Source organism: Rattus norvegicus, chromosome 1, assembly GCF_021556685.1.
Source record: "Rattus norvegicus strain SHRSP/BbbUtx chromosome 1, alternate assembly SHRSP_T2T, whole genome shotgun sequence".
Lineage (NCBI taxonomy): Eukaryota > Metazoa > Chordata > Mammalia > Rodentia > Muridae > Rattus > Rattus norvegicus.
In genome coordinates this window covers 259,367,598-259,379,366 of record NC_141534.1, presented here as the reverse complement: position 1 = coordinate 259,379,366, position 11,769 = coordinate 259,367,598, and the positions used below count along the sequence as shown (strand labels likewise).

The 11,769-nt window shown below is 50.6% G+C and overlaps 1 protein-coding gene across 1 annotated transcript; it reads left to right on the top strand.

Moving 5' to 3' along the window:
- The first annotated feature begins 8,458 nt into the window (after positions 1 to 8,458).
- Positions 8,459 to 11,178, top strand: Calhm1 (calcium homeostasis modulator 1). The gene is given in 2 exon segments (NM_001109168.1): positions 8,459 to 9,010; positions 10,684 to 11,178. Coding segments are annotated over 2 exon segments (1,047 nt in total).
- The last annotated feature ends 591 nt before the right edge of the window (positions 11,179 to 11,769 follow it).

The window sequence follows — 11,769 nt, the reverse complement described above, 5'->3', positions numbered from 1 at the left end:
CCTTTTTGTTGTCCTTCAATGCCCTTGTTGGGTTTCTTGCTTGCTTCTACCTCGGTTCTCAGAGTAGGTTCTAGCAAGCTCTGCTTGATAAATTCCTCATAAAAGCCTTAGGTACTGACTCTTTTTTTTTTTTTAAGATGTATTCATTTATTATCTGTAAGTACACTATAGCTGTCTCCATACACACCAGAAGAGGGCATCAGATCTCATTACAGATGGCTGTGAGCCACCATGTGGTTGCTGGGATTTGAACTCATGATCTCTGGAAAAGCAGTCAGTGTTCTTAACCACTGAGCCATCTCTCCAGCCCAGGTACTAACTCTTTTTTTTGTTGTTGTTGTTTTGTTTTGTTTTTTGTTTCCGGAGCTGGGGACCGAACCCAGGGCCTTGCGCTTGCTAGGCAAGCGCTCTACCACTGAGCTAAATCCCCAATCCCCAACCCCTCAGGTACTAACTCTTAATGGTCACTCCAGATAGTTTGTGTCTTCCAGACTGGAGATACAGCTCAACTGGTGGAATGCTTGCCCAGCATGACTGAGGGTCATTGTATAGATTGGACATGGTGTACACACTTGTATATAGCTCTCAGGATGTAGAAGCAGGAGCATCAGATTTTGGAGGTCATCCTCAGATACAAAATGAATTCAAGACCAGCCTGGGCTACATAAGACCATGTCTTAAAAATAAACAGATAGCACTGGTGAGATAGCTCTTTGGAGTAAAGGCACCAGTTGACAACCCTACAAGACCCGATTTTGGTCCCCAGGACCCATGTGATAGCAGAGAAGCTACTCTTGTAAGTTGTCCACTGACTTCCACACACACCCTAGGCAGTTATACCCAACTCTCTCAACACACAGTGAATAACTGTTTCAAAGTTTCTTTAAAATAAATATGAAAGAAAATTGCTTTTAAAATAGCTTGTACGTTCCTGTGGAGTACCAGTCTCCAGCAGTTCTGTTTGTAGCTGGCCAAAGCTAAACCTGGTCTGGGCTCTTTTAAGCCAGCCCTCTGCCCTCTAACTGGCAGGGTTGCCTCTCCGGCTTTTCTACCACCATCTCTGCTGCCCGCTGCCTGAATCCCTATCAGCAGCCTCCCCTGATAGTCCTAGCTGCACCCCCAGCTTGGTAAGGCTGTCTCCAGAACCAGGCGGGGTCTAACTTGGGGACAAAGCCTGAGAAACACTGCGCTTGGATCTGCTAGAAAAGTCACTTAGTCTCCAGCAGTGCAAACAGGAAGAGACTAGGAAAGATCAAGCCTGTGGGGTTCCTCTGACCCTCGTGACTCATTTTGTGCCCAGATGCAAAGTTGGATTCACTACGGTCTCCTCTGCTTCCTCTGGGCGCTGGGCAGTGTAGATGCCCCAGGTTGACCCTCCTGGGACCTGGGTCCCTCCATTAAGCCGTTTCTACACCCTGGGTTCTTGCTAAGGGACCTGGTGAAACCAGAAAATCGCTGCAGCTCAGCTTCCGCCCCCCAACTTCCGACTGTGGTCAAGCCATGCAAATGTCTGCAGTAGCATGGGGCACAGGACATGATTTAGGCAAATGATTAGCGGCAACTGTGGCAGAGAGTGGGGAGAGAGTTTGATGGGCCAGCCTCTGTGGGTGAGCGCCTACCCTGGGGAAGGAGGCTGGGAGATGGCTGCCCTGGGCTCTCTCTGCAGCAGCAACACGGGGCTGTTAAAAAGCTACTAACTGTAAACGTCACTCCTTCCTTCCTACAGCGAGCATTTATAGGACACCTACTGCATACACCACTGTTACAGGAAATATGGAAGAGACGCTTCCAAGGTGACATCAAGATCACCGTTTAAAGGGACAGAGGTAAAAAAACAATGTTGAGAATTTAAAGCAAACAGCATAACAGAGGCAGGCCATGTACCCAGAAGCTTTGGTGGTGGCGGATGGCGGCGGCGGCGGTGGGGGCAACGAAGCTCTAGACTGAAGGATAGCGACAGTATCATGTGACTGGGTCTTAAAGGATGGGACAGTTTTTGACATTTGGAAAGCAAAATGAAGAGGAAACAGAAAAGACACAAGCATGGAGTCGGCAAAGGGCCTGCCGCATTTGCTCGTGAGGCAGATACTTATGAAGTGCTGGGGGCCAGAGTGGAAGTGTGAGAGTGGGAGGTAGGGACAGGATGAGTGAGGTCACAAACAAACGGAGGGGTGCGCGTGCAACCTGGCACAAGGAAAGGACATTGACCAAGGCCTGAGAAGTTTGCCAAGTGGTGGTGCCTGAGCCCAACAACACCTTCTCTAGACCCTCCGGCTTCACCATGAGAGGTCCCGCGCCCTCTATAGGCCAGAGTTGGTATAGCTGCTGTGATGGTGTGTATATGCTTGGCCCAGGGAGTAGCACTATTAAGTGTGGTCTTGGAGTCGGTGTGTCACTGTTGGCGTGGGCTTTTAGATCTTCATCCTAACAGCCTGCAAGTAAGTCTTTCACTAGCAGCCTTCAGATGAAGATGTAGAACTTTAAGCATCTCCTGCACAAGGCCTGCCTGGATGCTGCCATGTTCCCACATTGATAATGGACTGAACCTCTGAACCTGTAAGCCAGCCCCAAATAATGTTGTCCTTATAAGAGTTGCCTTGGTCATGGTACCTGTTCACAGCAGTAAAACCCTAACTAAGACAGCTGCACACCCCCAGACCCTCTGCCATCATAACTTACACTACCTTTTGCCCATGTCATTGCAAGCATGAGGTGCCTCCAGCTACAGGTGTACCCCAATTAAGAGTGAGGGATACAGGTCACAGGCTCCTTTGACTCTTAAAGACTCTTCCTTTAAAAGAGAATAGCTAGGGGCTGGAGAGATGGCTCAGCGGTTAAGAGCACTGACTGCTCTTCCAGAGGTCCTGAGTTCAAATCCCAGCAACCACATGGTGGCTCACAACCACCTGTAATGAGATCTGATGCCCTCTTCTGGTGTGTCTGAGGACAGTGACAGTGTATTCATATATAATAAAGGAATAAATCTTTAAAATAGGAGAGGGAGAGAGAGAGAGAGAGAGAGAGAGAGAGAGAGAGAGAGAGAGAGAATAGCTATCTTGGAGGCTTAAACACATTCCTCAAATCTCAACCAGTCCTGGATTGCAGCCCCCTGACTCTGTCCCATACCCATGGGAGATACGACATCTAACCAAGACAGGTAGACATGTTCTAAGAAGCGCTGGCTCTGGCAGTACATGTCTTCATCCTGTGCAGCCCCCACGTCTACTCCCAGGAGGGGAAAATGTGGGAATCTCCAGGGATGATTTAATACTCTGTACTATGTACAGGGACTGAAGGAGCAAGCAAGTGGCTAGTGGTGAGGTCAACTAGCTGGACCCAGGAGATGAAGTCTGGGATCTACCTAGGTGAAGTGAAGAGGGTCAGCTAGAGAGAGAAAGGAACAACCAAGGAGCAGAGAATGCAGAGAGAGAGGCCAGCAAAGTAAGGGGGAATCAAGGGGTATTCTGTAGGATCCATGTGGATCCCCGGGCAGCTCCTCTTCCAGAACTATAAGGGACGACTAGAAGCCCCGATCCTGCTCCAGTCTGTGGTCCTGATACAGGGATGACCATGCACATGCCTGTGTGGGGAAGGAGTCTGGAACTGAGAACCGCAGAGAAGCAGGGGGATCATAACCACACGAAACGCTTCCACTTTAGACAGGCTCTTAGAAAAGGAAGTCTGTCTGCTGTGTTTTCAGCTGTGTCCAACCTCTCTCCTTCCTTGATTCATGATTTCTGTTGGGAGAGGCAAGGGTAGGGGTTGGGGATCCTGTTCCAGAAAGTCTAGGGAAAGCCAGTGGGCAATGGCCTGGAGTGACAGGCGGTGGCCAAACAGAGGTGACACTGGGCTGCTTGCCCTGCTCTTCTCACAGAACCACACTGGGAAGAGAAACCTAGAACCATCATCAAGGCAAGTCTTCTGTCTGAGTTCTCACCTCCCTTAAATTCATCCTTCCCTTTGATCTACATCCAGGTATTCACTCGGCACTTACTAACTGATCACCTATTATTAAGTACCAGGCATAGTACAGAATAGTGAACATGGAGGCTGGAAGGGCTCAACAGTTTAGAGTACTGGCTGCTCTTGCAGAGGACCTGGGTTTGGTTCCCAGCAACCACATGACAGCTCACAACTGTTTATAGTTTGTAATTCTAGTTCCAGGGGGGTTAACATCCTCTCTTGAGAGCACGAGGCACTGATGTGATGCACATGTACAGATACAGACAAAATGCTCATACACGTAAAATAAAATACCCTTAAAAAAGAATAGAAAAGAAAATGAATGCAGACCTTTAGCCTGAGCCCCAGATATTAAATGAACAGCCTCTCAGCATAGCTAAGTTTGAAATAAGGGGGCTGAGGGGACAATTCAAGGGGTCAGAGAACTTGCTGGGCAAGCTTGAGGACCTGAGTTCAAATCCCCAGCACCTAAGAACCACTTGGTTATGCATGCCAGGAACCAAGGAAGGCAGAGACAGGCAAACTCTGAGAGATCTTTGGCCAGACAGACTAGCGCAGAAGGTGGACTTTTGGGTCAGCAAGAGAATCTGTCTCCAGGCATAAAGGAGAGAGACTAAGGAAGGAGCCCAGTAGCATCCTGCTCTGACCTCCGCCTCTGCATGCTCATGCAAGGGTACAGATTAAGACAGAGATACAGACACACAGAGACATAGAAAAAGAAACGGAAACAGAGACACAGAGAGACACTGAGCTAAGCTGAGAATTCAAGTAGACCCTTCTAAAGAGAAATCGTTATCAGCCTGGTATGAGGCTCACCCCTGCAACCCTACACGTAGGAGGCAAGCAGATGAGTTCCAGGCCAGTAATACCTTGTCTCAAAAAAATATAAAATATAGATGTCAGCATTCCTTCTAGGCTCCACCCCACAGTTACCTAGCAACAGCCAGGTATGCCTGACTCACTACAAAAGGGGCTGCTTGTCCTTCCTAACTCCCTAACTCTCTTCCCTCTCTTCCCTTTTCTCCCCATTCCCCTCCCCCTCTCTCCATGTGATCATGGCCAACTTCTACTTCACTTTCCCTCTCTCCTCTCTCTCTCTCTCTCTCTCTCTCTCTCTCTCAATACACACACACACACACACACACACACACACACACACACACACTTCTGCCTTTCTCTGTCTCTATTACCCCCCCCTCAACTCCACTCTGCATGCCCTAAATAAACTATAGCCATCAAATGTCTGGTAACTCTGAGGATGAGATGCCTCGGCATGGGCCCCGCAGAAGCTCTCTCCTCCCCCTCCCCCCACCGCACCATACCTCATCTCTACCAAACATATCCTGGTTCATTGTTTCCTTTTTTTTTTTTAAATAAAACACAATAAAGGGGAGGGAACAACATTAAAGTGGATTTTAGCCAGGCATGGTGATGCATGCTTTTAATCCTAGCATTTGGGAGGCTGAGATACACGGATCTCTGTGAGTTTGAGGCCAGCCTGGTCTACAGAGAGAGCTCCGGGACAGCCAGGACTACACAGAGGAAGCTCTGTCTTAAAAACCAAAACAAAAATAAGAGATATACTGGAGGGGCTGAAGAGCTTGCTCCTCAGTTAAGGACACTGCTTGCTCTTCCAGAGGACCCCGGTTCAATTCTCAGAACCAACAAGGCAGCTCACAACCATCTACCTGTAGCCCCAATCTTAAGAGATCTGAGGGGGTTGGGGATTTAGCTCAGTGGTAGAGCGCTTGCCTAGCAAGCACAAGGCCCTGGGTTCAGTCCCCAGCTCCGAAAAAAAGAAAAGAAAAGAAAAAAAAGAGATCTGAGGGCACCCAGTATACATGTGATGCACAGACACACATGCAGACAAGTACCCATATACAATAAAAATAGATAGATGGATACACAGATAGATAGATACATACATACATACATATATACATACATACATACATACATACATACATAGATTATTTTAAAGACAAACTGAAATGTCTATTGGAAAGAAGTGGTGACATTTTCCTGAAAGGTGGAAAACACTAGCAGACTCTGGGGTGGGAAGGGGTTGTCCTGTTTGAGGAGTGAAAGGAGGCTGGTGGGGTTGGGGACTTAGCTCAGTGGTAGAGCGCTTGCCTAGCAAGCGCAAGGCCCTGGGTTCGGTCCCCAGCTCCGGAAAAAAAAGAAAGAAAGAAAGAAAGAAAGAAAGAAAGAAAGAAAGAAAGAAAGAAAGGAGGCTGGCAGCTAAAGGAGGAAGAGAGGCTGCCCCACCAGCCCTCACCGCACTGTGTAGGACCCATGAGTGACTGTGGTACATCTAGACTTTTCAAGCAACAGTGCAGGTAGAACTTGTAGGCGCAGATGGCTACCACAGGTTCCTTTCAACCAGTCCAGAATTCTTGACCCACCATTGTTACAGACAGGCAGCTGTGTCCAATAGCTGTTCCCAAGACAGAGATTCCGGATGGTGCTAGAAACCTTTTTTGTTTTCGTGAAACATCCAGGGCCACTCTACCCCCATTCAGCCCTGGAAGTTGTGCTCCCTGTGCCTATAAACACTGCAATGGAGATCCAGGGGCAGACAGACACCTCTTTTGCTGGATCTCCCTCACACTACTCCCTTCTGAGGACTGTCTTCTGGAGGAATCCCTAACAATAGTCTTCCAGGGGCTACCAACCTAGGGACTCCAGTTGTCCCAGAGATAACCTAGCCCCATGGCTGAGGGAAGCGATATTCTTCCCTACCATGTCCTATTTGTGACACAGTAGCCTTTCCACTCCATAGACAAATTGATCCAACCAAGAGATAAGTCAAAAAAACAAACAAACAAACAAACAAACATGTCCCCTTACTTTCCCCTTCATCCTCTACTCCCACCCACAAGTGCGAGCCTGGGCTCAAATCCCACTTCTCCACCTATGACCTGAGTGGCCTTTGGCTAATAGATCACTCTCTCTGAGCCTCAAGCCTGACTTCTGTAAAATGATAAAGACCCTGTCCCACAGGATTCTACAAGGGTTACACAATGCGTGTAAGGTGTACACAAGTCAGCCGAGGTCATGACGGTTCTTGCAAAACATCCAAAGATGCAGCCAGACAACCACTAACGTGTTTACACGTACATTTCTGTACCTAGACGGAAGCCATCCCGAGCTCATCCATGGTCAGAAATGTAAGGAGATGTTCTTTCTAATGTTCTGCCTCAGCCTCTCCTTGCCCCAGACAAGGAACCATCCTGTCGGATCTAGATCTGGCACACCTGTCTGAAGACTGCAGGATCAAAGGGAGCCTCCCCTTGTGGTCAACAGAAGGGAGCAGGAAAACCCCATCAACTATGGGTCCCGGGAGGAGAGGTAGAAGAAGCCTGGTGAGAGTTTGCTCCCCATAACTCACAACTACAGACATCCACAGAGACACAAACACAAACAGGCTGAAACCCTAACTTAGGCAATCTGTCCAATACAACTTTAATACCAGTGTGATGCCATAAGCCCCAAACCTTAGCATCTGGGGGTCTCAGACAAGACGATCAGGAGTTCCAGATCTTTCTTGGCTACATAGTGAGTTGGAGACCCTGTCTCCAAAAAGAAAAAGAAAGAAAAGAGGGCTGGAGAGATGGCTCAGTGGTTAAGAGCACTGACTGCTCTTCTAGAGGTCCTGAGTTCAATTCCCAGCAACCACATGGTAGCTCACAACCATCTGTAATGGGGATCCGATGTCCTCTTCTGGTGTGTCTGAAGACAGTGACAGTGTACTCACATACATGAAATAAAGAAATCTTAAAAAAAAAAAAAAAGAGGCAGTGATCTTAAAAAAAAAAAAAGAAAGAAAAGAAAAAGAAAAAGAAACTTCCCCCAGTCCAGGTTGTTTTACTGTGCGCCCCACTCACATTGTAACAATATCTCTATATAACACAGTCACATTGTGACACCTGCCCCTCTGCCATTCCTACTCTGAGTAACAGCCAATTGCCACTGCCTGTGCAGCCTCTCTCACCACCGTCATTTCCATATCATCTGATGATCACGGGCTCAACTGATGGAGTTGCTCCCTGGGGTCCTGGCTGCATCCTGGAGAGAAAACAGGAGAAGGGTACACAGAGAAGACATCCTTCCCCAGAGCCCAGTGACCTCTCAAATTCCAGCTTGTCTGCGCCTCCTCCTCCCTCCCACACCCAAAGAAAACTGGTCCTCATCGGGTGCAGCTCCGTGGCTCTCTAGGCTGCAGGCAGCTGGAGAAAAGGGGTGGGGGTGGGGGAGCCAGAAGGAGGGACACAGTCCTGACTGTACCACAGGATTGGTCACGCTGCGCCCTATGCGCCAGCACCTGTTTAGAAGGCTCTTGAAAGAGTGACCTCATCAAAGTATCCTGAGCTTCGCTAATCCAGCCAGGAAAGCCCAGTCACAAGGTGGATGTCCAGCGGGTAGGGTGACCTCCTGGAGCTGTGTGAGAGGCCACAGTGAGAATTGAAGAGGCGGAGGATTCCCACAGGACACAATGGACAAGTTTCGGATGATCTTCCAGTTCTTGCAGTCCAACCAAGAGTCCTTCATGAACGGCATCTGCGGCATCATGGCGCTGGCCAGTGCCCAGATGTACTCTGCCTTTGACTTCAACTGCCCCTGCTTGCCCGGCTACAATGTGGTCTACAGCATGGGCATACTGCTGACGCCTCCCCTGGTGCTCTTCCTGCTTGGCCTGGTCATGAACAACAACATATCCATGCTAGCTGAAGAGTGGAAACGCCCCCTGGGGCGCCGGGCCAAGGACCCTGCCGTGCTACGCTACATGTTCTGTTCCATGGCCCAGCGAGCGCTCATCGCCCCTGTGGTCTGGGTGGCAGTCACACTGCTGGACGGCAAGTGTTTCCTCTGTGCTTTCTGCACAGCCGTGCCGGTGGCCACGCTAGGCAATGGGAGCCTGGTGCCGGGCCTGCCTGCTCCAGAACTTGCTCGCCTGCTGGCTCGTGTACCTTGCCCTGAAATCTACGATGGGAACTGGCTGCTGGCCCGAGAGGTGGCCGTGCGCTATTTGCGCTGCATCTCTCAGGTGAGGGGGACTGGGTCTCTTCACAGGCCAGGGTCCCTGTGGGAAGGTCCCTTCTCAAAGTGGGGTTTCCCCTCAGATGGCTGTGGGTGGTAGCATGCATTCCCAGCTAAGACTCAGAGCAGAGCCCTTGTCTTCTGGCAAACAGGGTCACCTGGAAAGCGTGGATGGTTCACCTCCTCCGTCCTGAGCTCAGACCTGAGAGGCTGAGAGATTTGCATCCGTCTCCTCCCCCAGGCCCAGGCAGTAGTGAGGCTGGTGGGTGGCTGAGCCATTTGGGTACATTTCCCTGGCAAATACTCCCAGCTGGTGCCTGCTCGCTGAAGGAGTGGGAGCTGAGGGTCTGGGTGTCCTCACCGGGCCCAGGGAGCACATGGGCGAGGGAGATGGATGGTCGTGATGAGATTTAAAGGACCAGACATCGGGCATCGTGGGCTCTGGAGCAGTGAACTGTGTGGTGTCAGGAGACACTGGATAGGAGGCAGCGTCTACTCCAGCGGGACCAGAGAAGCAGGCGTACCCTGCTCTGGCCAGCACAGACCCCTGACACCCTTCTTGAGAAACTTCTGCATGGCCTCTGTCACCACCCAGATAGCCTGGAGGATCTCCCACCATGGGTGTCTAAGCCACTCCCTTTACCTCCTCATCTGGGGATTCGTGTCCCATCATCCTAGGCCTCAGGCTCAGGAGTACCTGTCACTCCACTTGACCTTTAAACTGGCACACTGTATAAACTGGAAGTTCCCGCCCAGGTCCCCACGGGCAGCCTGACTTGTAGACAAGTCCCTTGTGACTCGTAGAAACCGAATTCTGAACTCACTTTAGAATTAATTGACTTTTTCTAGAAATCAAAAGTTGTCGAGGGAAAAATCAGATTTCCAGCTTCACACGGAACACGAAACAACCCAAGCCCTCTGTAACCACAACGGCTTAGTGAGCAAATTGGGAGGCAGGCCCCTGACTGAGTCATGTGCTCTGGATTTTCCCACCAACCCCCACAGCAGCCATTGTGCACCATTAACACCGCACCCGCCCACACCCCCTCTCCTCTGTGCAGAAAGGGGTCTGACCCACAGACAGGGAGGGGAGTCCTGCTCTGTGCCCCGTGGTGAGTTGTTCGAGTTTGAGGACTGTCCAGGGTGCCTCTGGAACTCCTTGAGAGTCCATCTTAACCCCATGCTGTCAGCTCCAGAAGCTGAAGGAAAGGCCCAGGGGTTGAAGGAAGAAGGTCAGTAGACCTGGGGAGATCAGGAAAGACTTCTGTAGGAAGAAGTATGGCCCCTGAATGGTGCCATTACCAGAGTCTGACAGAGAGTGCTGTATACAAGCTGCCTTATAGCCATTGCCCCGTTTAGTTCTCATAAAATCCCTGTGTGGGAGGTGCTATTGCTAGTAGCCCCACCCTGGAGGTAGAGAAACAGACACGGGAAGATGAAGTAGAGAGGAGTCTCACTATGGGATGCAGTATTAACTCCCCTCCACTGTATGCCCTGCCAAAGCTGCCCCTCCTATGTTCCCAGTATCTGGTTCCTGTGAGGTAGAGTATATGGTTACTTTACACACGGGGAGAATGGAGGCCAAGAGGTGGTATGGCTTGGCCCATGGCTGGCTTCCGTTGGGGATGTCTTTGGAGGGTCTGGACAGGTAGGTCTGCTGACATCCTCCTCTCCCGACAGGCGCTGGGCTGGTCCTTCGTGCTGCTGACCACATTACTGGCATTTGTAGTGCGCTCCGTGCGGCCCTGCTTCACGCAGGTTGCCTTTCTCAAGAGCAAGTACTGGTCCCACTACATTGACATTGAGCGTAAGCTCTTTGATGAGACTTGCACGGAGCATGCCAAAGCCTTTGCTAAGGTATGTATCCAGCAGTTCTTCGAAGCCATGAACCATGACCTGGAGCTGGGTCATACCCACGGAGTACTGGCCACAGCTTCGGCCAGAACTACAGCCACAGAGGCCATCCAAAGTCCCTCCGACAGGACCGAAGAAGAGAGGGAGAAGCTGCGAGGCATCACTGACCAAGGCAGCATGAACAGGCTACTCACAAGCTGGCACAAATGCAAACCACCCTTGAGGCTGGGCCAGGAGGCACCACTGATGAGCAATGGCTGGGCTGGGAGCGAGCCCCGGCCTCCACGCAAGGAAGTGGCCACCTACTTCAGCAAAGTGTGAGCTGGAGCTCGCTGCAGAGGCAGGAGGAGCAATCTGAACCCAGAGCCTTTTGCCCTTCAAAGCAGGCAGAACAGTAATTCCGAGGCATAGCCACAAGTCCAGGCATTCGCCGGCTGGCATGAAAAGAGGAAACTCAGAGCTGAAGGACCTTACTTGCTTAGCTGCCCTGGGTGGCCTTGAAGCAATGCCATCCTGTGCTTTATCTTCTGCTGTCTCAGTGTTCAGATCTGGCTTATGGGAGCAGGATGCATGGCTGGTACCCAAGTCCCTTCCCAGGCCTCATCCTGATGCTGTTCCTCCCACCCCTGGCTTCCTGAGGCTTAGGTTTCCAAAGCCCACGCCCACCACTTCCTCTTGCTCTTGTAAGACTTCTCATATGCTCAGGCTCAAGAAACCGAGGGCAGCCAGCCCTCTCATGGTCGCTGGATAAAAGGGAATGGGCTTCAGCTGGTGCAACACACCTAAGCGACCCATGATAAGAAGACAAGACCACATGAGAGAGGCCAAGGTGTGCGTCCTGAGGCCATTAGACAACTGTCAGACAGACTCCATGTTTACTCCATGCCAACCCTCCCACACACATTACAGGAC